We start from the raw sequence: 26,746 nt of genomic DNA on the forward strand, positions 1-26,746 counted from the left end.
ATTACCACTGTTTGGTCTTGTTTGTTAGTGCCTAATTGGAGGCAGTATAGTGGGGCCAGGTTTCACAGGAAAGATACACTTATATTTCTTTTTCTAATACTCATCATTATATATCTTTATCTCTCAAATTTGAGGCAGTTGTAGAGCAAAAATGTTCTTTTGCATGAATGATGTATTTTACCAGAATTAAAGCAATTAAATATTTAGGAAAAGCTGACCACACAAAACTTTTTCACTTTCAGGTGCTGTATTGGTGTTGTGAATACTTCGGGAATTTTGACTATCATGTTATGTGTTTCTCATACTGTAGTCTCCCCCTGTTACATTTTAACTATTGTTTTTATTTTAGTCTAAGTTAAAAAAAAGAACATAAGCATAACTTTGGTTATAACAGTATTCTGAACAGCCTGTTTACTTTGCATCTGAAGGCTTTATTGCAGCCTTAATCAAGAAAAAGCTGAGGAGCACACATAATTCTTTCTACAAATGTGTTATTCTTTTCTCTTAGAGGGCAAACCAGAGAAGTTTTTGGTGGGTCTCTTGGAGCTTCCTTTTCGAATTGGAGTACCTTTTAGTATTCCTTTGGAATTGCAGGATGAATTTGGTCATGCAACACACTTGACAAATCGCATTAGACCAATTCTGGAAGCTAGGTAAGTCATCTTTTTTTTTTTTTTTTGCCCTTTCTTTATGTGACAATATAATAATACTTTAGGGTTTATCTGAATGATATGCTGGGAATTTCTCACATAAATTAACTGATATTTTTGCTTTTTGCTTTTATTTTAATGAGAATGTCTGAAAGTATCTTGTATATTAAAACACTGTGTTTGTTTTTAAACTTGATTCTCTTGTGTTTTCTATATATTTTTTCTAGTGGATTAACACTGAAGCATGAAGACATACCTGTGGCAACAAAGTGTGTCATTAAGGGTGTTACTGCTAAAGGCTGTGTAAATAGTTGCCAGGGCAAGGTAGGCTAATAAATTTAAACTTGAAGTAACATTTAAAAAAATACAGAGAAAATAATTTTTGTGTGAAATGAATTGTCACATAGTTTTAGCTTAAGTTTGGTCTACACTAATGGCTACAGATATTACTTTGGATATTTTCAAATTATCTCTTAAAGCTCTACTTGGATCAATTTGCATTTTCCATACCTGCACTCTTTTCACATCTGATGGGACTGGAGCTGGAAGGGCTGGGCAACACATGGATGTGTGGTAGAGTGTACCCAGCATGCTAAATCAGCTGTCTTAGTTTGAACTGATGCTGTGATTGGTTTAAGCCAAATCATCCTGGTGACTTTTGCACTGAAACATGATAGGGAGCTAAAGAAGTTGAAATCTTCCATTCTTAGTTCAGATGATGAGTAGTAACAGCTAATATGCAGAATGTCTGCTCAAGCTTCTTTAATTATTTCCACTATTCTTGTTGCACTTACACAGTTATGGTTATCCACTAACACACTTATGTTATCCAAATCCAACCTGTTACTGAGGGATTCTCAGCACCTTGTCAAGCTTCTACTTTACTGTAAAACCCAAAATGTACATTCCATGCTAAAAAGATTTTTTTTTCATAAAACAAGTCTTAATGCTTTCGTTAAATATAGATTTAAATATTTTTAATTAATTTAAAATTTATTTATAAGGCATATTTACACAGTATTTTAGCCAGGTCTCTGTCCTTTCATTTAGACTCATAGTCTAGCATAGTAAAGAGAAAGCTAGGAGGTGAGGTACCCCATTTTACTGTTGATATTGTTGCTTAGAAAGTAGCAAATAATGTTGCCGGTGGAAAGATGTGTAAAGCAGAGAAAGAGCATATACCTGCTTATTGAAAATTAAAGGGTGTTCTGTGTAGTGAATTTTGTAGGCAAAGTTCAGAATTTAAGGTGAAGGGCAAGAACAATGACATAAAATGGAGTGGATTATGAGAAGTAAAGTGTATAGGAGCAAGTGTGCTAGACTTTAGCAAGAGATAAATTTGGTGAGGGGCAAGACCAAGAATCATTTAGAGAACTTGCAATACTATAATATTAAATATTATGGTACAAAATATAAATATTATGGTATGAAGTAATACTGTACCATAATAATTTAATAATTTTAAAATAATTTTAAATTCTAATAATTTAAAAAATTATTCCCATTGCTATTTTTCATTATCTGATTTAATGTGAAAATTTGTTTTAGTGACGCAGTTTACAGCAGTTATTTTTCTTACATCCTTAATCAAAGGTGAGATGGACGGTGATAGTGGTGCCTTGCTAAGGAATAACAGACACAGAACTTGGAGACCCTTATTTTAAAACTTTTTTTTTTTTAATTGTTATATTTTTCCCATTAAAACAGCCTCTAAGCAGGAAATGAAAAGTTATGACAGTTGCTTTTCGTAGTTTCAGAATGATGTAGTTTAACATACAAACCGTGAACTGAACATCTCTGGTTATAATAACATGGAAAAGGCAGGTTTCAGTGCAGGGGGAAATCTTTATTTTTTGTAGCACTGCAGGACAATTTCTAGGGACTTCTGAAATTAACATATATACAAATTGACATGATTGTGTGAAACTAAAATACAGTTTTATTTAAGGTTATTAATTAAAATATTCTTTTTGTTAGACCTTTAATCTGAAGATTACTCTTCCTGGTTTGAAAGAAGATACACAAGTCATTAAAATAAGATTGCAGCCTGGTAAGTATCCTTAAAATATTTAGTGAAATTCTGTTAAATTTTATTGTGACACTATTAATGAAAGGTTCTCCTAAGAAAGTAAAATATTTAGTGAGGCATAAAAAAGGGTCCAGGTGATGACTAGAAAGGAAATAAAAATAAGAGCATGTCATTCTTGGCAGGAATATCATTGTACTCACAGCCCAATCTTATTTACTATTCTAGGGACTGGAATATTAGTCTGCTTATTTAAGACACATTTTTGACATCTAATTACTTTAAATCTTTTTCTAATCTAGTGCCACTGAACAAATTAATTTCTTATCTTCTTGTTTTTCTTTAGCATTAAAACTTTTAACCTGTGCTAATCTGCATTGACCTGTTCTCCCTGCAGAAAACCTCTTATGAATGAATAAATCCTCATTCAGTTTCTTAACTGAGCAGAGGGGGATGCTTTTGCAATTGAATTGTGTCTGAAATTTTAATGTTATGTGAGTTTATCATAATACAAGACAGGAACATAGAGGTCTGTGAGGACACTGCCCTTACTAGAATTTTGTGTTCTGTGGATGTCTTGATTCAGAGGATAGCCTTACATGAGATCTGTTATCCCTTGTTACCTGGGTTTTTCTGGATTTGGGATATAAAGTATAGTATGAAATCTAAGTTTTAGCCTCCCAGATTACCAAACTTCAGGCTTGCCCATCTCATTTTGCCGAGATACTGTCTTCTACTTGGTAAGACCAACAATGCACAGTTTAGTCCATTATTCTTTGTCTTTTGAGGATAGAAAACAGTGTAGAAAGCAGTGAAATGGTTTGACTTGAGACAGACTGTGTTGTGTGTTGCTGTTATTTACCTTGGACTGTTACTTACCTTCATCCTTCTTTTTGCTTTTGACCATGTAGATATGCTTCACTGCCTCTTTCTTCTCACTTGAGTTATGTCCTTGGCTTTGTAGGCTGTTTTTTGAGGAAGGAATAATAAAAGCTATTTCAGTCTCATTCTTCAACTAGTGAGTTTGAAATAGTAGATTTAATAAGTCATGCATAAAGGATGCTTCTGAAAAATTACCATCTTTGTTCCTTCAGAACCAGTCTTTTAATAGTAATTTTCTACTTCCTTCCCTTTTTAAAAACTGATAAAAGAAATATGTGTTCCAGGAGATAGACTTATCTGAATGGCTTCACTTTAGTATCTAAGTAATGACAACAAAATTTTCTTTTGCATTTCTTTGCATGCAGATTGTAGCTGTGATAGCTTCGGCAATTAATTGGATATGTCAACATTAATATTTTTGGATTTATCATGTCACAAGAAAGCTCAAAGTTTCTCTTTTGATGATTGTGAATCCGTATAGCAAGTAAACAGAGCTATTATCATGTGTTTACACCTTGTATATTCTGAATTTCTTCGTGTTTCTCTAAGTGTTCTCTACTAAAATAATTCCGAAGGTTGGCAGATGGTATGTGTTGAAGGAGAAAGTCTAGAACTTTCCAGTACAAACCTATATATATACCTGAATTGTTTGAAATGTTTTGTTACCACAAATACCTTGGTAGCTTGGCTTTAAAATCTGAGATATCAAAAACTGAAATTTAGTGTCTCACAAGCTGTCCAAAATGTAACTGTTGTTCTGCAATTGTGCATTTTTTACAGGCCCTCCTCGTCAATTGAAAGTAAAACCAGATTCAGAAATTCTAAAGATTGAAAATGGTACAGCTTTTCCCTTTCAGGTTGAAGTATTGGATGAATCAGGAAATATAACAGCGCAGCCAGAGTTGATTGTTCGTTGTGAGGTAAACTGCATTTCATAGTGTGCCCTAAGGATTTTTATTCTTGCTTTTTAAAGGGCTGGACAAAGAATTGGTGTTGGAATCTATGTAGAATTTAATATCTTTTGCAATGCTTTTGAAGTTTGTACACCTTGCTAGCCATAACTGTGACTCTCTTACCTCTTATCTCTTATGAGCCATTCCGTAAGTTTTAGAATCAGTGGAACATGACCTTAGAAAAGGAAGAGAAAATTATGTGAGGAAGTATAGCTTCAATGTTAAGGCACTTTAGACTATATTTATGATATACAATGTTAAAATTTATTCAGAAAAATAAATTCAGAAAGCTTACTTTTGGTATTTTTTAAGTTGAAAATTCAAGTCTAGTGCCTAACAATAGTATTAGAAATTATCATAAGCACCAATATAAGCTCAGAAGGGAATGCATATCTTGGTCTGACTTTAGGAGGTAAAAAAACTTCCCCTTTTGGCCCTCTTTTTTGACTCAAGAAAGTGACTTTCCCAATTCTAGTGAAATCCACCAAGGATATATAAAAGTCTTTTCCCACTGCAAAATAGGCTGCATTCCATTTGCACTTTTTATGGGTATATGCTCTTCCTGTAGACTGGGTCTGCAGTGATATGATGACATGTTGAATGTGATGTTTAAATTCCTGTAATATGTGATGTTTAGTAAATTAATGAAAAGGAAGTTTACTTCACAAGTTAATGGAATTTATTGCATAATGGCAGAAGAGTCTAATTATTGTGTGTTATTAAAGCAAGTGAATAGACAGTGTACTTTATTTCTATAACTTACTGCTTTCTCCCACACATCTCTTACCGCCTGCAGAAAAATACAGGTACATTTCCAACTGTCTTACAGTTGTTGGAAAACTGAAATATATTAATTTTTTCTGTAAATAATTATATATATATATATATATATATATATATATATATATATATTTGGACATTGCAAATAATCATTTCTGAAATAATCATGGTAATTCTGTAAAAGAAACTTGATGTTTAACCTTACATTTTTAATAGTTTTTAGGTGCTTCAGACCTTCCTGTGTATTCTGTGGACTGCAGTAATGGAGGAACAAACATTTTAACTGGTCCAGTTATACATGTACAGAATATCAAGAAAGACCAGATGTTGAAAGCAAGGTTTGAAGTACTTGTAAGTATTGGCTGGAATGTTTGGATTAACAAAAGATTGTAAAGTTTATTGTACTGTCTTGCCAGCATTTTTTATGAATAAGCTTACCTCCCCCAAAGTTAGTGGTTTAGGTATCATAAACCTCATAATCAGGTGGCTATGCTTTTTTATCACTAGAAAATCATTAAAAGGCAAAGAATTTTTTTCCTTTTTTTTTTTCTTCACTTCTGACTCTATTTGTTAAATCCATGATGTGTTTCAGAAATATGCATGTTTTCTGGTATTTTTCTTCCCCTTTTTAATTACTGGATTGTTTTCACAAATTGCCCTCATTGCATAAACATTTTAGTGTAAGAATAGGTATAGCAATCAATAGTTTTTTGTAGCATTTCAGTTTCAAAGCTCACAAAGTATGAATTCTTTTAAATGCTATTGAACATTCTAGTTCTCTGGCAGTCAGGAGAGTCACACTGCTGAAGAAAATAAGACCCGTGTGTGTTTTACCCTGGAAAATGTGTGAATAAATACTAGTATAGCAAGATTAATTATATGAAAGTATACTTAAAGTTGCACTTAAAAAGTATTTTGTAAGTTTTATAACCTACTACTTCTGGAATAGAAAAAAATCTAAACAGCTAGCATCAATTTTAGTGTCTGTTAAAAGTTGTAAGTATATTGGCATATCTTTTTGATTTACTTTTGACAAGTCAAGCTGATTTCATGTTTGGACACCTAGTCATACCTGGTAATTCTGAGTAGAGCCATAGACTGTTATGGTGTTATGTGTATGCATATCTAAATTTGATATCTTAATTATGTCCTTTTTTTTTACCCATGCATAGAATTGCAAAGATGTGCCACCAGTGGAAAAGATTATAAAACTTCTTCCTAGCAGTCATGTTGCAAGACTACAGGTCTTAAGTATGAATGGACAAAAAGCTCTTCAGATTAAACATCAAGATGAAATCAGTTGTGTTGCTGGCCAAGTCATGAATAAACTTATATTTCAGATGTATGATGAAGCAGAAAGGGAAATACCCATAACTGCAGCTGCTGCAGAAAAAATCAAGGCAAGTACTTTCAAGTAAACAGCAGCATAATATGTGGGAGAAGCACAAAACTGATACCCTTAAAATCCATAAATGTCAAACAACTAAATAATATTCCTCAAAACTGTATTAATAAACATGGAAACTTAACTCTCCTCTTAATTATTTTTTTCAAATATTTTTATTAATTAAGTGTGAAGTTGTGCTTCAGGGTAATACTATGAAGAGCAGGTTAGTATTTTCATTACTTCTCCCAAATGCATAAAATAATTATCACATAGTTATGATTCCTCACATCCAGGGCCTTCCCAACATTTAGGAACTTTGAATAGGCATGTTCCCCATGAAGGCTTGCTTGCCTGTCTTATCCCCCTGTTGGTGTACTTCTGTGGAGCCTAAGACAAACATAGAGATACACCAAATATATCACACTTGTAGCTTTCCTAACTCAAGTTCAGTGAGGGAAACCTAATGTATGTTTTGATCTGCTTGGGGCTTTTTTCAAGTAATTGACTGTATTTCAGAAGATAGCATTGGTTACTGCTGGGAAATGTCCAGCCTTTCCATTGAAAGCTGCTATTACCTGTATGTTTCATCAGCATATTTAGAATGGCTACAAGATGTATTATGTAGCTAGTCATTTATAATTTAGCTTTTGATTAATTTATAAAATTTTAATTTTAGGTTAACTGGACACCTAAAATTGACAGAGAGCTGTTGATGCAGGGATTATTACCTGATGTAAAAGTACCGACTTCAGTAAAAGATGTACGTTACTGTCTAATTACTTACCTCGATGAGCACGTGTCTTTGGAAAGTGCATTCACAGTCAGGTTTGTTCATTTGATATATTTCTTTATTAGTCATGTTATTGGCATAGCATTTTAGATCTCATTACTTCGGGTAAATCAGAAGTCTTTCTATGGAAACTGAAATAATGAAAGTGGTTGGCAAATTAACAGGAGAATGTCAGCTTGGGAAATGGGAAGGCTTTGTGTAAATTTATTACATGTGAGAACATTACCTGTGTGAGAGACTCTGTTGTGATTACTGGCTTGCATCCAGCCCTGTAATCACTTGTATAAATATACATACACTGAAGAAGACTACTTATGCTTTTGTAAACTTGAAGTAAACATTAGCTCACAGAATAAGTAGTTTTACTGAGGAGTTAGGTGACTGGTGACTAAAGAGAAAGAAATATCCCTGCAAAGTTAGTTGTCATCTGGTTTCTCAGTCAAAACTGACAGACTGTAAATTGAACTTTAAAACTACCTGTTTATCACTCTTAGTGAGGTTAAGAACTTGTATCTTATAAAGTTTATTTAGAGGAATCTGATTCTAAATTACTTTGGTGTATTGCATATGATTTTAATAGGTTAAAATTAATTAATTCACAGCGCTCTGATGCCAGGGGTAAATTTGCAGCAATTAGTCACTTCACAGATCTGCAGTAGGAAAATAAAATACACTATATGACCAAGCATTAAGATTCTTTAAGATATTTATCATGCCTGCTATTATGTTATGTTTACTTTAATGAGAGAAATAAGTCAATTTTCATGTGCTCAGACCAGTTCCTGATGAACCCAAACACATTAAATGTAAACTAAAAGGCTCAAACACACTGCAGATGGGTGAAGAACTGCAGAGTGAAATCGGTGAGTGTTTGCATATTCTTCTTTTTTGCATCTTCGTTTTCTTCTAAGATACATTTCTTTTTATTGGCAGAAAGACTTTTATATATACAGATGTCATCAAGAGTAAATGACCTTCAGCTACTTTAATAGAAAAAACAGGTTTACATTCTCATTCACACAAAGATCATCAGACTTCTAAATTGCCATTTTACAATACTGGAGTTAATCTCTGATAAAATTTGCCTCTTACTTTGTACATTAGGACATTCATCATGCTTAGTTCAAATAGTTCATAAATTTTTGTTTAGTTCATGTATTCTGACATTTCAAAGGCCATAACAGCATTCAGACTATTGCTAAGGCATGGACTTCAAAGTGACATGTTTTGAGGTTAACTTTAACCTAAGAGGAAGGCATGTTAGGGATCAGTCTTCTCATTCTCCTTTGGTTTCTGTATGCAGTTGCCACATGACATACTGAGAAATTAAAAATTTTTATGGTATTTTGGGATATTAAAAGCTTGTGTGTGAATGAAGAAAGCACATAGAACAAAAAGAGATAGAAAAGAAAATGAGGTTGAAAAAAGCTTTCCATTTTAAGACTTTTTTTTTCTTTTAACTTTTTGGTAAGAAATAATCTTTTTATTCAAAGAAGTGGGAAGCATAAATATGGGATATAACTATGTAGATACATTTGGTTTATACCCACAAGACTGGGGGTTCTTATCAATGTATATGAGAACCTGAAGAGAATGTAAAGAAGTTGGAGCTGGGCTTTTCCTAGGTGTGTTCAGAGACAGTAAATAGAGGCAGTGGGCACCAAGTGAAATATGGGATGTTCCCCCTGAACATCAGGAAACACTTTTTCACTATGATGGTGACTGAGCACTGGCGCAGATTGCCCAGAATTTGTGGAGTCTCTCTCCTTAGAGATACTCAGAAGCTGCCTGTCTGCAACTGGCTCAGTTGAGCAGGGGGTTTGAACCGGGTGACATCCAGAAATAGCTTCCAACCTCAGCCTGTGATTTAGTAATAGTTATTTAATTTTTCTCTATATTGTATCTATGTTGTGTACATTTATATTCTGTATGTTGTATAATGTTTCATTAAAGCAGCTGCTGAGGCTGTCATCCTAATAATAATTTTAATCATCATCATCTTTTTTAACAGATGTAATGATTACAGATCAGTTCGGAAATCAGGTTCAGACAGTGACATCTGCATGTGTGAATTCCCTAGGAGTTTCTGGGCCTGGACTTGATAAATCAAATTTGAAAGTAACTTGGCAGGTATTTATAAGATGTCATATAGTTTATTTCTTTGTGGCATTTGTGTGGTAATTGTCTTAATTCTGTTACACAGAATTGAACCAAAATTGTGGAAAGGTAGTCAAATTACACACTAGTTGGTCGCTTAAAGCATTAAAATTGTATGATCCTAGTGTAAGGAACACAGCTGCATCTGTTAAAAACCTTATCACTGCTGCAGCTGTGCAATGTGGAGGCCAGTTCACTCTGTGCTTGAGTCAGGTTTGCTTTGTTTCTAGATCATTGTTCTATGTTTTCTTCTGTCTTGCTTTTAGTCTTTTCTTCTGTGTTTTTTTATGTTGGTTCAGTTGATTTTAAGATCTTTTGAAGAACCTTATAGAACGGACGAGTATCTATACCTTTTAAAATACACTGGATATAACCTCAAAAGCAGGTTTTTGAGAAATTTTTGAGTTTCAAATGGCTCACCTCTTAGTCATGAAGTTCATTTAAATTTAACAGAAGGAATTGAAGTTGTAGTTTAAATTTTAGTCCACTGGTCCACTGTCTCACAGTAAAAATACCAAACTGTATTTATAGCATAAATGTCATATTGAAAAAATACTAATAAATTTTACTTTGCTTTATTTGTTCTTGATAAGATCTTCTTTGTTTCTCAATAGGAAAGTACTCAGACAATGCAAGTAAAAGGTATTCGATATAAACCCTGTTTACTTGGAAGCAAAGAATTGTGCTTTGCTTGGCGTGAATTTTCTGACTTTATCAGAGTGAATTTAATAGCAGGATCCCCAGCTAAACTGCAGTTTGTTGATTGGCCAGAGTTAGAAAAGGTAAGTTGAACAATTTTGCTTTGAAAGAAAGCAACATGGTCTCTAGTCAAGTATTTTAATTCCATTTTTCATGTAATAGCTAACTACATTAGGCTTTTAAAAGTAAACTTATTTTGGAGTAATCTAACTCATATATGTATGTTTACAACCTTAAGTACTGTAAACTTTATTCTGCCCCATTTGCCTTTCTACAGATAGTATAACTTTTCTTTGCAGTAATTTTACAGTGGGCTGGATCCTGACATCCGTCTTTCACTGCTGTTTAACAAAGATACAATCCTTAGTGGCAGTTATGGCTGGCAGCTCATCTCTCTCTCTCTCTTTTACTGGAGTTTTTTGATGTTCAGTATGTAGGACGGCAGTCCCAGATTCACTTCAGTTTACAAGTGTTTACTGTCAGAAAGTAAACACTTAGAATGAAATACAGGACTTAAAGGAAATGGCTGGAGTGTTTTGGTGCTGTACACCTATTTGCCTTCGGTTTTTAAAAAAATTTTTCAGTGTTTACTTTGGCTATTCAAATAACAGTGCTTAACTTCTTGCAGAAACCAGAATACAAAATTGAAAACAGAAAAAAGAGAATTATATCTCTGAATAGAGGACAGGAATCAAGATTGGTGTTTTGGGAAAATGGAGAAGGAAGTTACTGAACAAAATTAAACAAAAGGTTCAGGGATAACTATTTTTTTTCTAGGCAGCTGTTTAAGTATATCAGAAAAAAAAACATCTTAGGCCATAGCTCTTCCTACAACAAGAGCATTGATAAGGCCCTTCAGAATTATGTCCTGCCTTTAGTCACATCAACATGAGTAACCCATGCCATTTAATTCAAGTAGTGCATTTTATTCTAAAAAAATAATATAAACAAACTCTAGAAATGCATTCTGAAAACTCTAGAAATGCATTCAGTCATGGTCTAGCTGTTCTGGGAGACAAATAGTATAGGAAAGGTGGACAGTGTTGCTCTGGGGGTTCCTGAACTGCTGTGAATGTCCAAGATATGTACCATTGAATATCATTTGAGTGTCATGTATTTGTATCTCTTCCAGCCTGTTGCAGTGATTAATGGTAGAGAATTGCAGAGGCCCCTTATTGTTCAGCTGTGTGATCAGTGGGGAAATCCAACTCCTGAACCTAATGTCAAAATCAGCCTTACAAAGAGTAACAACTTAAAGGTAAGTATTGGCCTTATTAAGTGAACTTTGTTTAACACAAGTTTTGTTGTCATGTCTATGGTATGTTAATTTTCAGGACATTTTTGGAAATGTTAATAAAATATTGTAAGAGCACAAAAGAATAACTAATCTAGTAGAAGAACAGCGACAACAAATAACATAAACAGGTCCCAGGACAAAAACCACAAATATAACAAAATTCAGGTAGGACAGGGTTTGAGTATAATTCAAATACATTCCAGATCTTCTACAGAACCTTTTTCCAAATTTTGCATGCACATCATACCACCACATCCCTCATGTTATCAGAGGTAATTTACTGAATGATAGTAATGACGATGATACAGTCTCAACTAGCAATCAAATAATTTTTATCTGGTGGTTCTTTGGTTTTGATTCCTGAATGTATGACTTACTGGTCTGTATGTAAAGCTGGTCAGCAGGTTTGGGCCCTACTTGATTATCCTGTGAAAAGCAGTGGCAGGATAAATTAAATTAAAACATTGCTGATGCAAATCTAGCCCAGATTGAAGTGCTTGCTGTCAGTTCCATAATTGCGGTATGAGTATCAGATAGTTTTCACGTTGGTCTGTACAAAGGAAGGACTTTGACAGAGTACTCAATTCATTAAAATTTTATTTGTGTTTTTAAACAAGAAAAAGAAAGTCAAGCTGTCAAACATTCCTACCTGTCAGGATATATTCATCCACCTCTGGACATAACATTTTTTCATTCAGGGCTGGTCCTGTTCCCTTTTTGTTCCTGCTTGCAGTGCATTTGCATTCCTCAGTTTTCTCAGAATAAACACCAGCCAAAAACCTTCTTTTGCTCACTCCTTCAGAGCTGTGCCACAACCTTAGCTTTTGCCCAATTTAACTATGCTATGATTACTTTTTTTAATTGGATATTTTGAAGTAGATTTCTTGGTATCCTGAACATTTTTTTTTTCTGTCTTTTTTTACTCTCTTGCCATAGAAGCCTGCCTCACAGTTTGGGGATTCTTTTTTATTTGCCCCAACTACTGCCTTTATGGTGTCACCTGAAGCTCACTGTGGTTCTAGTTATGTTGTTCTTGAGAGAAGACACAACCTTGGCAGTAGCATTGCATGGTTGTGTTGCCTGGTCAAAGAGATGTTGTGGTGGCATGCTGTGTCTTTCCAGATTTTATGCCTTTCCAGGGAGCACCAGCAGCATGTCTTAGAGTCCATGTGTTCTTTAGCTTAGTACGATGTGTCCAGGAGAAAGTGTTCTGAACGCCAAGGTGGATCATTGTTATAAAGTGTTTTTTACAGCATGCTCTGCCTTGGCATTTCCAATAGGTTGTGTGCACATCTTCCCAAAAGAAATGAGAAGATTTTGGGAACAGAAATTCTCAAATAAAATGTTGTCTGTATTTCAGGTTCCACCCTCTATGTCTCCAAAGCCTGATACTATGCAGTTGCAGCATGCATTCCCTGTACTCCTTTATCTTACAGATCCAAAACTGAATGAGAACTGTAGGAACACTGTAACAGGCACTAAATAATTTGTAGAAGGTTTTTGATTTGAAAATACACTCAGATTAACATCTGCTATAGATTATATGATAGCATCAGTAGCAATTTAAAAAATAACATGTATAAAATATTTTAATATATTAATGAAGAAAAATATCCAAGTTCAGATGAAGTGATTGCTTTTAAAAACTGGCAGAGAATTTGAAACCTCTTCCTTAATATTTTCTTAATAACAGTATATCTTTCCCTAACTTATAATGCAAAAATTTAGCTACAGCTCAAATTAACAGATAGTATGCAGGCAAATGAGATAAACATTTTATCCTAAGACTATTTCTGTATCATTGAAAGATTTTTTTTTTTTTTTTTTGACAGCTCGTTCCTTCAAACCAGCAACATAAAACAGATGACACTGGTAGGGCTAACCTGGGAGTTTTTAGTATTCATGCACCTAGGTAAGTATTGAAAACCAGATGGATTTCATAAAGTATTACCAAGTATTAATCTAGAGCTAAGATTTATTATTCATATGCAGGTGGATGGCCAGATAGTAAGTTCTAAAAAACTAAGTACCTAACTAAATAAAATTCAGTAGCTGCTTCTTTTGATCTATTGAGAAGCTGCTGCTGTAATTTTCTGAATCTTATTTTTTTCTGGTGATGGTAAACCTCATCTTGTTATTGTCAACCTGCACCAAGTGCAAGTGATACTATAAACCACTTCAGAGTTTTGAAATGTACAGTCTTCAGGTGTCCAGGTCCAGACACTGTGCTTTTAAAGTAGGAACACATTATAAGATGGTTTAGATCCCATTTTCTCTGTATGCTAGACATTGTTTTAAAGGATTAGGTTGAGTGTCCAAAGGAATTTTAAATAGATGTATTTCATTATTCCTATTAGCAATTCAACTGCTCAAGTTTCATTTCCAGCAGATATATGTCCTGTGGCTCCGGCTTCTTCATCTTGCACTTCTTCATGCTCACTTCATGTATAGCTTCCCTTACACACTTATGTCCCATATGGCTTTTCAAATTCATCATTTCTGTATCTTCCTCATATTCACAGTTCTGCAACCCACTTCCTGTATCCCAGAGTTTTTGGAGCAAGACTGGGTTGGCTTTAGGTTATTTTGAAGCTAGCAATAAGTGCTTGTTCTTTGCATTCAAATATGGAGGATTTGACCCATAATCCTCTTGCATTTGGAAATTTAAAACAGCATTGTTTAAACAGTGTGTTTATAATGTCTGTGACTTGGTAGAAGGATGATGAATGTTAATTGTCAGTTTACTGCTGGAGGTTAGAAACAGGTGTGACATACTATTTACAGCATAATCAAAAGTGGCTGGGAAGTACAGCCTCTATGCAGTTAAATATTATGTTCCCAGTTATATTTTTTTTTTAATTTTGAAATTTTGAAAAAACTTGAAATTTAAGTTTTTAACACTGTAAAGAAAATTAGTTATTTTATAGCATTGAAGACATTATATACTTTCAGTGTACTTTACTATATGTGAATGGTACTGGGATTCACTCTTTGGAAACTTATCAAAGCGGAATGCTCCTCACCATTTTAACTGCTTTCTGCTTTACTGTCTTCTACTTGAAGCTGTAGTTGCTAGTGTCTTCCAGGCAATGAAACGTGATCAAAATAATGAAATATTAACACAAAATTAAATGTAATAAGTTAATACCTTAAGAATAACTTAAACTCATGACTTATCTAACATTGCATTAATAGTTCCTTTTTTTTTTCTTCTGTTTACTACTACATTGCTAGATAGTGTTTAGTATGCTTTCATGTACATTATTCAGACTTGAAGCCAGTTGAAAATTGTCTTTTCAGAAGAGATTTTACATCTATTTTTATGATTTCTGTATGTTGCAGGGGAGAGCACATTTTACAGGTTAAAGCCTCATACAACAAGGCCATATTAGATTGTCTTGTAATCACAATAAATGTCCTGCCTGATCCTGAGAAACCTGTCTGCCTGAATGTTAAATACGACAAAAGTCCTTCTTTTCCAGCAGGAGGTACCTTTCCTGGTAAGTATATGAATTTTTGGTGGAAACCAATCACTCAAGAGCTTTGAAAATGTGTGAAAACTATTTTGGTGGTTTTCCTACTGTATTTTCTTTTGTTTTGTTTTTCTGGTCTGTTTTTCTCAGTTCTTTGTAACAGCTGTGTCTGAGATGTAACACTTAGAAGAGATATGTAGGTCATCTTTGGAAAGCGCTTCAAAAGACCTTTTATTTATTTGTTCCAAACTGCTCCTTTTATCCATCTATAAATGGTAGAACTACAAAATCTCTTTTCTGTCTTACTAAAATATGATCTGAGCTAGTTCATGTGTGTTTTCCCTTATCTCTTTCTCTGGAATAGCAGCAAAGGAAATAGCTATGAAATTCTAGGCCAACTGTGAGCCAAGACAAACCAAAAGTAATCAGCAGGAGGACACAAAATATTCTTTTCTCCTGTTGTATTCTCTCACAAATGTGTTGTTCCTTGGCTGTCATAACTTGATCAGCCAACATTTTTATGGCAAGAGGTTTTTGTTTTTTAAAATACTCCATACAGTGTTATGACCTTAATTAAATTCACAAGGTATTTTAATTTTTCCTGGAGGAATCATAAAATGACTGAGTGGTTTGGGTTGGAAGGGAGCTGTAAAATCATCTACCTCCAACCCCCCTGCCAAACAGACATTTTTCAAATGTAGTGTGCAGTGTAAATCAACCAGGCTTTTAGTTAAGAAAGAGAATTAAACAACTTCTTCAGGACAATATATATAGTATATATGACATTAAATTTTTAAATAAAATTAAATAATAAATTCTGTATTAACAGCCTCATATTATTAAATAAATAAAATAACATCCTAATTATTTTATTTACTGTTGATCTCAGGTATACCCGAGGGCAGGCACTGTAATCTTATAGGGGGTCATGCCTGAATATTTCATGCACATCAAATCATAGTCCTTCCTAAAGTGCAAAATTCAGTCCTGCATGAACAGTGCAAGTTCATTTACATGCATTAAACCTATTTGCTTTGTTCACATTTTAAACTAGAAGCAGGGTAGCTTTGTTCTAGTTTGGATTCTACTTCCATCAGATTACTGCACTTTCTATGGGACCTACAGGAAAAGTGAAATTTTTCATACTGGGATATAAAATGGCAGGTAGTTTGACTGCAAAACCAGTCAGCCAGAGTGCAGTGTCTCCCTATAGCCTATTTCTAGCAGATACAACTGTGTGATCCTAGTCTGTAAGAAATAAAGCATTTGTGGAGGAAGAGGGGGATTTGGATTTCCTGTCCTTAAATGACAGAATCACTTACTTAACTAGCTACTAGTACTCGTTCCTGACAGCAAGAAGCAGCCTGGATTGCTGTTTTGATAAGAATGATAATTTGAGAAAGGCAGACTTGAAATTTTAGGATTTTTTTTTAAAGCTGACATAAAGTAGGTGTTTGGTTTTTCCTAAGGATTGTTACCTGGTCTAATTACTGGGATAAGGAGAAAATGTTTTTCATACTTGGTTTGAAATTCTTAGTGGTTTTGGCTTCTTTTGAAATGCTTGTTTTGTACATTTTTTTCTCTTCAGTATGAGGGAGACACAGAAATTAATGAAGTTTGAGCTGCTTAATTCTGAATAAAAACAATCTTCAAAACATGTTTTTCATCCTACAGATTTTATGGTTAGTGTTCTTTCCGAAGATGACACCATTATTAAAAATATTAATCCAGCACGGATTTCTATGAAAATGTGGGAAGCACAGAGCAGCCGGGTTAGGACACCAATTGATGTAAGTCATCAAAATGCATTTCCAAAATGGGTATGAAAATGCCAGCATAGGACAAACATAGTACAAGCTGTCCTTCATTTGACTTAGGTCTGCGTCCTGTTCTAGAATTTAAGTAACAAATATTGCAGATTAACCCTACATTATCAGTGTCTGTCCTGTTACAAGTTGTCAGATTGGTCAAGCATCAGTACTATAGTAATGACACTGTAGAAGCCAACTCAGAGCAGAGAGAGTGTTAGAAGTAGCCATGTTGAATTTTGCAAAGAAAAGACTGTGAGAATTAAGAACATGAAATTTGTGTCTAAAACACAGGCAGTCTCATTAACTGTGCGCTATCAGTACTGCAAATCATTAAGACTTCATAGCATATTACAAGTTAAGTACTTTCAGTATATTGCATTAAATTTTTTGCATCTTTACAGGTTACAACGTTCAGCTGTAGTAAAGTGAAGGATGACAAGGAAGATGGGTTCTTCTACTTCAGGTATAATAGCATTTATTCTGTAATTACTCATGGAACTTACTATATAAAATACATAGTTTGGAATAGAAAGAAGAGTTTTATGTTTTGATAATAACAGTCCATCACAGAATTAATATGATACAGAAGAGGTGAAAGATGCACTGAGATGAAGATTGAATTCTTTCTTAGATACTTTTGACATTTGTATAATCAGAGAGTAGCGAAGAAAGGAGTCTTAAGATAATATATTAGAATACATTTTGAGAAACGCTAGCAATGAGGGAACTAAATCATCAGGTTGTAGCTTATATGGTAACTCTTTAATTCTTTTCAATGTTGCTTTAACTATTGTAGAATTGCAGGCTGGGCAAAGCAGACTTAACTCTTTTTTTACTGCCTTCTCTAGCTCTGCATCAATCCTGAGCTGTGACCTTGGTCCTGTTAGTAATCATTCCTTGGGCTACTTATTCAGAAATAGTGTTTTAAATTAATGGTGGCAGAACTAGAGCTCATCATAAGCTGGTGCCTGACTGCCACATTCTTTCTACATCTATTTCTAGTAGACAATCTCTGGGATTAGCTAAATAGTTATGGTACTGCCTATTGATTCAAGCTTTTGCCTCCTGGGAGTGGGCTTTTCTTGGCATAGGTGCCTGTAGTTTACTAGTTGTCCACAAATGTCCAGAATTAAAACTCCCAACCTTACTAAAAATTTGAAAGGAGAATAGACACTGCCCACCAGCAGCCCTGGTAGGAAAGTACATTTTACTTGTTTCTGCCTATGTCTGTGGCGTCACTGTCTACCAAGTGACTTTCTCTCAAGTTTTCCTGTTCTTGGCACACTCTCAGATGGTTTTCTTCTATTTATTGCCAGTCAGTAACATGGATGCTGTTATGCAGTTTTAAACAAATTCCATAGCAATTGTGTAATTTTTTCTTTTTCTAAAGCCTGTGTCTGTCCAGCCATGAGATCCTTAGCTGATTATTTACTAATTAGTGTTTTAATGTATCCTGACAAGGCAGATGCTACTGTCAGTCTTAAGCTAGATAAAATGCAGAAAAGAATTGTTTCTTCTGTATATGAAATCTAAAAAAGGAAAAGTCATGGTCTGTTCTAGAAATATTAAGGCTTTGGGATTTCACTTTTTTCCAAGCTAAGAATTTCAGGGAATCTTGCATATTATTACTTCCCAGACAAAATCAGAAGAAATAAATTACTTAATGTTGACAAAACAGTTAAACTGCTGTATGGTGAAAACAAGAATCATTATTTAATTCAAGAATGCCACATATCATGCTTGGAAAATGTCACGGTTTGCCACTGTCTCGATGCCAGCGCCCCCATGAAAATGTACTTTTCTAAATAATTGCTGTGAGATGTGATCAGGAACAGAGCAGAGCAAGCCCAAGCTTAATAACAAAGAAAAGAACTTTATTAAACTACTACTACTATAAAAACTACAAACACTAAATCCTGGATGAAGACCTTCCAAAACACCCCTCCTCTTCCCACCTAATTTCCAAACAAACTCAACAGTGAGACACCACCCGGGATCCTGATCAAGTTGCCACCCTTCAGATAATCAAATACTCAATCTTTCAAGGGAGACAGGAGTCTCTCCTGTGCCACAGACCCCCCAGGAAACACAATTGCCACTCTTGTGTTTCCATGTCACACATGGCAACCGCCCGGAGAAAGTCCATGGTGACACTCTCCTTTCCATGTCCCAGTGCTCTCACCACCGTGCATGGACAGACTGCTCATAGGGCTCCTTTAAGGATGCTTTGCCATGGACCAAAAGAGACAACAGTTCAGTTTCTCATCTTGGGGCTACAGTCCCCCCTATTTTCCCCTGGGGCTGAGGGTCCAAGAACAGAGGTCTTCTCCTCTTCTTCTTCCTCAAAGACAGAGGGCTTCTCCCCACCTTCTTCAACTCTCCTCTGTTCTCTCTACTCCTCTGCTGGTAATCACTGAAACAGGTCTCTTGGCTCACCAACACACCCCCCTAAGTGCAGCTTCTGTCAGGAGAATTTGGTTCAGTCTATGGCTAACAAGAAAAGTCCAGCCACAAGCCACTCCATCATCTCCTTCCAACTCAAGAATTTCTTCTTCCATCATCTCGGATCCCAGACTGTCTCTCTTCTACTTCAAATCAAGGAGTAGTAATATTTTACAAAGCCTTCATTTTCCAGGAAAGGGTTTAAAGCTCAGACTCCCTGGACGGCTGATATCTCTGCCCAGCAGCCGATTCCCAAGGCCAAGGCTGGGCACCTTCCCCCCCACCTCCTTCTCCTCCGCGCCGGCAAAGTTACAGGTGCCGTCTGGACTCCCTGTCTCTTCCCTCTGAGGGGGGATGACAAAGATATCTCTGCTTCTCTCCACCCTTCCGTCCACAGGAGCTGGCTCGGTTCCAGTCCTTCTACCCCTCGGCTCACCTCGACCAGGCCTCGTGGCTTCCCCTCCCCCATCCAGCCCCATGGCTGGGCAGGGGAGATCTGCACAGCACCCTGACCGGAACCAAAGAGAGCGAGCTCTTGGGAGTTCTTGCTTTTAACCCCCTGTGTTCTCAGAGGCGTATCCCTATCTTCAGTGGTCACTTCAGGTGCCAATATCCAAACTTGACCACTGATTGGTTTGACCCAAGTTCCTGAAAAAATCACTTCCATGTCAAACCACGACAGAAAAATACCTGCATCTTGGCTGTTTGCATCTCTTAAAAAGTTTGTAAGCATTTTTAAGTCACTGCTGTCCCTTGCTGAATACTGCAAAGGTCCTCTGGATGCCATGTGGCCTTCCTTACTGGATGAAACTATAGCAGCAGAACCTCAGGTGTCTGGGCTTTTCTTCATGTTTTGGTGGTAGGGGTTCTTTGCTGTAATCTACACTTTGGAATGCTGTAAGGTAGAAGGAAAACTCTTTATTTCTCTCTCACTATACTCAGCCTTGACCAGTGGTCCAAGCTACCCAACTTGGTACAATCTGAGTAAGGGAGGAATTAGATACTCTGATTTTATGAAAATTGTATTAAATTTGGAGAGAAATGGTTGTTGTTTGAGATCTAGACATGTCTGTTTTGTTCTGGTAGCTTTACGAAAATTCTGAATAGGAAATTAAATGGTGTAGACTTACAGATTTCTGAACAACAGGGCCATGACAAACTTCCTGTCATCTAGACAAGACAAACTCTTGGAGGAGACTTCCCTCATTCAACCTTCCAAAAGCTTACTCTAATTCTTGAGGAACTTTGATGGCCTTCTTGCTGAAGAAGGAGTATTATGCCTTAGTAGGGCTTTCTAACTAGTTCAGAGGACTACTCAGAGTTTGAATTGCTTGTGTACTTACATAATTGTGACTATCATATTGTCTCATGTTTGCTTGGGTTTTATTTTTGGTTTTTTTAGGGATAAAGTGGTTCCGGAGAGAGTGGGCACTTACATTATCCAGTTCACCTTTGCAATGGATAAGATAAATATGCTTAACAGTGAACAGGTTTGTATCTATAATTAATTGCAAGTAGCCAAGAACACGTTGTAGAGAATCATTTGAGTGAAGTGTTACAACTCTTTGTAGGTACAGAATGAAAATACTTTCACTCACAAGTTTTGAAAAAAAATTACTTTTATTTTGATAGTTACTGATTTCAAACTGTTGATTATCAAAATATGTTTTCCTTAACTTCTGTAACCAACAATTTGATGGTACAACAGAGGTGAATAATTCGCAACCTAGCAGAACCGCTTTATGGTTGTGCTAATTTATTTCAGGTCTGTCCATAAATCTCATATACATTTGTTTTAGTGTTTTTTGAGCAACCCAAGTGTGCAGGTGATTTGCTGTCAATTATATCAGTCTTTATTTTGTTTTATTTCATTCTTCCTTCTTTTTCTGCTAGATTATAATTGAAGTTATACCTAATGACCCTGTACGCTTGTTACCTGATCCTTTGCCAGCTACTCCAGCAGTTTCCAATGTTCGAGCTCTTACCAGCCGTACACTGGTCAAGGATTTATACCTCCATTTAATGGTAACTATACTTCCATACAAAATCATAATTAAGGAAATGTAGAAAACTACTAAAAATATGCTGAATTTTGCTGTAAGGCATTGCTACTGTTTCTTTGCAGATTCACTTCATAAAAAAATATGTTAATCAGTTGTTTTTCAGCATATGACAGGTCCATCTTCTTTCATTTACATACAGATGACCAAAACTGAAATGTTTGGTACTTGCTGTCAGGTACCTCAATTGAAATCCATATCCTGTTGCCACACAAAAAAAAATTGTTTCAAGAATAGATTCTAGTGGGAGAACACTTACGTGTACAGCTGATGTTTCTCTCCATGATTTTTCTTCCCAGGTACAGTTTCTCTTAGAAATCTTGTATTACAAAAAATAAGGTTTCTTGAACTTTAAGTGTTCACAGGGATAAAAGGAAATCACTTCCAGGTACCACAATAGGAAAGCAGACTCAGCTTGTGGAAAAGTAATTTAATTTAATCTCCAGTTAAAAAAGATTTGTGTAATAAGAAACAAAGACCAAAATACTAAAGCAATACCTTCTGCCCCACCCTTTCATAGGCCCAGCTTTGTTCCAGATCCCTGCACCCTCCCCCAAGCAGTGCAGGGGAATGGAGAGTGGGGGCCACAGTCAACCTGTAACAGCTCCTCAGCTCTTTCCTGCCAGTGCTTTTTCCTCAGTTTCCTTGTTCTAGTTGTGGGTCCCTTTGTGGGCCACAGTCTTTCATGAACTGCTCCACTGTAAACCCTTACCACAGGCTGCATTCCAGGAATTATCAACCTGGTTTAGCATGAAGTCCTCCATGGGCTTCCATGTGGGTCTCTTCTCCACCGTGGTCCTTCATGGGCTACAGGGTAGTACCTGCTCCTGGGTGGTTTCCCTGTGAGCTGCAGGGGAATTTCTGCTCTGGTGCCCGGAACACCTCCTGTGCTGTTTCTTCTTTCACCCTCTGCTGTTCTCTCTATTTTTTTCCCATTCTCACCTGCCTGTGCATTTCTGCCCATTCTTAAATATAAAGAAACACTGTTTTGGCTGAGGGGCTCAGCTGTCCCTGCAGTTGATCAGCTGGAGCAGTGGCCACATCCAGCCTCTCCTCACAGAGGCTGCCTCTGCAGATGCCCTCTGCAAAGACTGCTAGCACCTTGCCATATAAATCCAGGGCAGTACAGGACTGGATTATGTTCAGTCCCAAACTAACTTTAATTTCTTTTTTACTCACAGGATGAATACAACAACCACACTGGACTTGATCTAGTTGGCAGGATAATAGCAAAAATTAAAAGCCCTAATGAAGAAGATATAGAGATCCCGCAGTTTCAGGGGAAAGTCAGTACAGTAGAGTTTCCATTGGAGAGTGGATCAGCTGAAATAGTAAGTGACTGAAATACATGGCTCCATGAACACTGTGTCTAATGAAGCTTATTTTCCTGCAGTTTCAAAGTCATCTTACACCTCATTGTGTTCTGTGGAGATGTAGTTTATATTGTACACTTATTTCCCTTACAAATAAGATACATTATTTCTTCTGTGATTGGGTGCTGATTTTCAGAAAAACTGAAGGAAGGACATTCTTTAAACAGTTGATCCTTTCCAAGTGAGGGAAGTGTACAGGTACTTCCAGTTAGGGACCAGGAACTTCAGGAAAATCCAGGAGAAATATTTTCTTCATTTGAATTTCACATGTGAATAACACTTAACCAGTTTGTAGTTAAACCATTAATATTAACCAGTATTTTACATTTTTATTTATAATACTCTCAGACTGTTATATCTTAAGATCATTTAGACTGACTTCTTCATATATTTCTAATTAAATTTTGCTAGGCTCTCTTTACTTTTTGTCTAAGTAGTGGTCATATATATACTTCGTAGAAAGGCATCCTACCCTCATTTGAAGAAGATAAAACTTCATTTTTCTTTATGCTTTGTTCCACTTATTGACGCACCTGGCTGTTAAAAATGCTTTCCTTATTTTGGTTTGAATCTCTGACATCATGCATACTCTGAAAGTACTGCATATTCTGGTCATATCACTGCAGTCACTTTTTCTTCAACAAATACAGATTAAATTTTTAAAACCCGTAAGTTCCATCTGTCACAATTGCTATAAAATATAATACAAAGACACAGTTTAAAATGTGCACATGCACAAAACCAGGAACTGTTCAAAACATGGCAAAGAAAATCCAGCTGAATGTGGAGTTTCTTCTGAGTGGAATGGTCACAATCTCTGTCTACAATCTCAAGCCTACACAGAACTTCAGTTAATAGTATTCCTGTGGTGAAACAGTTGTATATTGATTCTTGTTTTCAACTTGAAATATCATAGAAGAATGGTAGAGCAAAATTATACCCCTACTTCATTTGGTTGTCACATATTTTAAAAGTCTGATGTCTATGGAAGTCTTCAAACAGAAGATGCACCAAAGGAGGATCCAACTTTTTAAGGACTTTATCTCAGCCACCTTTTCTAACTCGCTCTTTGGAAGCAGCTTTATGACAGACCAGCATCAGTGTGTGCCAAGTGGAGACAGACACTGCCTAGCAATCCAAACAAATTCTTCAAATACATCTTGGAAATAACCACCGTAAGATCCTAGTAGAATCCTAAAATCTGCAGATGCTACATAGAAACTTCTTCATAATATATTTTTTTTTCAGTACATTGACTGCTTTTACGGAGCTACATATGTGAAACTGAATGATACAGCATAAGTTATTCTCTGTCAACAACAGTCAAGGACAGAAACATCTAGTTAACATGGCCAAATGTTATTAATCTGCCAAATTCTGGTCTACTCTAATCCATACAGAAAAGTGACAAAATATGTATGAAAAACAATCTAGTAAAATAAAATGCAGGGAATGAACAGAGGTATCAGATAAAATTAATACACTGATTGATTTATGGTACACTCTTGGGTTTCTCTGGTCTCCCTACCATGTTTCAGGAGTAAAAAATTAATTGGTTTGTGAACACATTTTTCCCCAGGCAGATGGGGTTAAGAAAAGGTGCAAAAGTATAGCTAAAGGATCAGCTAAAACCATTGGTCTAACAAAACACCCTGCAAATCTTGTATTTGCACCTGTGGTAATAAGGTGTAAATTGAACACCTTTATCTGGGTAATATAACCCCATATATGACATGTGACAGTTCAGATAAAATGTCTGGATAATTTCTAAGACTCCTTGCTAATGCAGAAATAATTTTTTTTTTGCTTATCTCCATGTAGTAGTAACTTCCTGCTGCATAATTGTGACCTAAATTCTCCAGTTTTCCATCAGTGACAAAGCTAACCTCTGTAATGGAGGGGAGAGTGTGCTGAGTTTCATGGTGTTTGGGGGGTTGTTTGTTTGTTTGGCTTCTTTTGCCCTCCTCCCCCTCTTTTTTTCTTTTTTTTTTTGTAAGCTGATGGAGTGTTTGTTTCTATTTAAGTATTCCTGGTTTGGTGGGAGGTGGGGGGTTTTGCATGCTTCTTCATTTTTATTACTATGATCTAAAGAGATCCTGCTGCTTTTGACAGTAACTTGTGTTCCCCAGTCATCCATGGGGACTAGTTGCATTTCAGTGAACCCAGTATCTTTGCCCCTCTTCAGGCAGTTTTCAGGCATCTGGTTTATACTGAATTCACTGACTTCAGACTACTCACAAAACCCATGTGGAAAGGATTTGTTGGTTGTGATGCACTGTCCTTTTCATATGACTTGTAATGGGCAGAGGAAGGGACATAATGGTGTTCTTCAAGTATTTTGAAATTGTTCCATCTTGTTTGTAAGGACACTTGTGTGCAATTAACACAAATAATAAAAATGGTAATCTGACATGTTTACCCTTAGTCACGAGTTCAGGAATACTAAACTTGTTTAATGAAGAAAAATGTTAAGATTTTTGTTGGCATATATTTTCTAAGGAAAAGATATTTCCACTACAGACTTGTCCTGATAAAATACTATCTTTGAAGGTTATATATCTATCTATCTATCTCTTCTTTTAGGCTGCAACCACCTCTCTTGATTTGGCCAGTTGAGTAGCAATTTCTACATGTTAAAGGTGGACACAGTATGAGTTTTATTATAAGAATTACTCATTTTATGCATTATACCTTTCCCAAAGTAGCAGCGCATTTAGATACTACATTTACTGATTTAATTTCTGTTTACTTTTATGGTTTTGTCATATTTCTCATGTTTATAAAGAGGCAAAGGATTTAGTATGCCTTTTCAATAAGGAATTGATAAGAAGTTAAATGTTTATGATAGTGTTTGGATGTATATTGTTCATTCATTTGGGATTTGCTGTCTACTTCCATGGTAACATCAGTAACTTTAACTAAGCACTGGGAATAGTTTGTTTTTTCTTCTATGTGTTTATGCTTTGGTCTTTCTTTTTAATGATCTGTTTGCATTTCACATACTGAATGAAGTACACCTGAGGATATCTTGCTTATGAGACAGTGCAGAGGATATTTTTTCTGAGCATGTGTCTCTGAAATTAAATATATAGCCAAAAATAATAAGACTTTTTAAACAGGTAAAATGACAGTCTTAATTCTTAAATAATAAAATAGCTATATCTTTGTATTTTACTTTTGTTTAATTGTTATAAAATGCATTTCCAGGCCATTACTTAAAACTGTAGCAATACTGTATAGACATCATGTGTTATGTAACTTACAAGATTTAGTATCTGAAGAATGTTTATTTTGTGTGTGACCTCAAGCATGGGTATAAATTTATGTTTGTTTGTTTATTTTCATAGAATTTAGTGCTGGCTGAAGACAGTCCTGGTAGAGATAGCACTGAATATATTCTTGTCTTTGAGCCACATCTGCCAGCTTTGAAAAAACCTTTGGAACCATATTGTCTCTCATTTATGTTTTACAATGGTATGTTTCAAGTGCTCAAAAATACTTGCTTTTCCTTAGAATCAGCTATTTTTAGATCCATAATATGTTTTCAGAACTATGTAATTGCTTAATTGATTTTTGCTAATGCTTAAACCAGTAAAGTATGTTACTGTATTTTCTTCTGAAAGTGTGTATGTTTATTTCTGTAGATTCCAAGAAGCAGCAGCTGATGGCAACACTGACCAGAGAGAAAGACCAATTATCTAAGTCCATAGATCTTTACAGAAAGATGTTTGATACTACAAATCAGCTCGTAGCTGAAATTAAATGTAAGTTCAGTCAAATATGTAAATAATTCTTTGGTGAATTAAACTTCCGTTCTATAATGACTTTGAGGCTATAGAGAAGGGGAGAAAAATCAATATTGAAATCATGAGAGATAGTAATTAGAGGGTAGCAGAAGAGGTATATATCTTGCAGGGAAGCTTCTAATTATTAAGTATTGGATGTTCCTACCTATAAAGGTCTTGA

The 26,746-nt window shown here is 35.6% G+C and overlaps 1 protein-coding gene across 1 annotated transcript in view; it reads left to right on the top strand.

Moving 5' to 3' along the window:
- The window catches only part of SMCHD1 (structural maintenance of chromosomes flexible hinge domain containing 1), a 67,918-nt gene that overhangs the window by 30,926 nt on the left and 10,246 nt on the right, over positions 1 to 26,746 (top strand). The window contains exons 20-39 of the mRNA XM_068191229.1: positions 509 to 653; positions 878 to 974; positions 2,628 to 2,700; positions 4,339 to 4,478; positions 5,508 to 5,642; positions 6,464 to 6,691; positions 7,355 to 7,503; positions 8,243 to 8,331; positions 9,480 to 9,598; positions 10,240 to 10,407; positions 11,457 to 11,582; positions 13,454 to 13,533; positions 14,964 to 15,121; positions 16,769 to 16,884; positions 17,307 to 17,368; positions 20,750 to 20,837; positions 21,241 to 21,372; positions 22,589 to 22,738; positions 26,128 to 26,254; positions 26,425 to 26,544. Coding sequence (XP_068047330.1) covers positions 509 to 653; positions 878 to 974; positions 2,628 to 2,700; positions 4,339 to 4,478; positions 5,508 to 5,642; positions 6,464 to 6,691; positions 7,355 to 7,503; positions 8,243 to 8,331; positions 9,480 to 9,598; positions 10,240 to 10,407; positions 11,457 to 11,582; positions 13,454 to 13,533; positions 14,964 to 15,121; positions 16,769 to 16,884; positions 17,307 to 17,368; positions 20,750 to 20,837; positions 21,241 to 21,372; positions 22,589 to 22,738; positions 26,128 to 26,254; positions 26,425 to 26,544 — 2,502 coding nt within the window. The remainder of the gene's footprint in view (positions 1 to 508; positions 654 to 877; positions 975 to 2,627; positions 2,701 to 4,338; positions 4,479 to 5,507; positions 5,643 to 6,463; positions 6,692 to 7,354; positions 7,504 to 8,242; positions 8,332 to 9,479; positions 9,599 to 10,239; positions 10,408 to 11,456; positions 11,583 to 13,453; positions 13,534 to 14,963; positions 15,122 to 16,768; positions 16,885 to 17,306; positions 17,369 to 20,749; positions 20,838 to 21,240; positions 21,373 to 22,588; positions 22,739 to 26,127; positions 26,255 to 26,424; positions 26,545 to 26,746) is intronic.

This window comes from Anomalospiza imberbis, chromosome 1 (genome assembly GCF_031753505.1).
Source record: "Anomalospiza imberbis isolate Cuckoo-Finch-1a 21T00152 chromosome 1, ASM3175350v1, whole genome shotgun sequence".
NCBI classification, from domain to species: Eukaryota; Metazoa; Chordata; class Aves; order Passeriformes; family Viduidae; genus Anomalospiza; species Anomalospiza imberbis.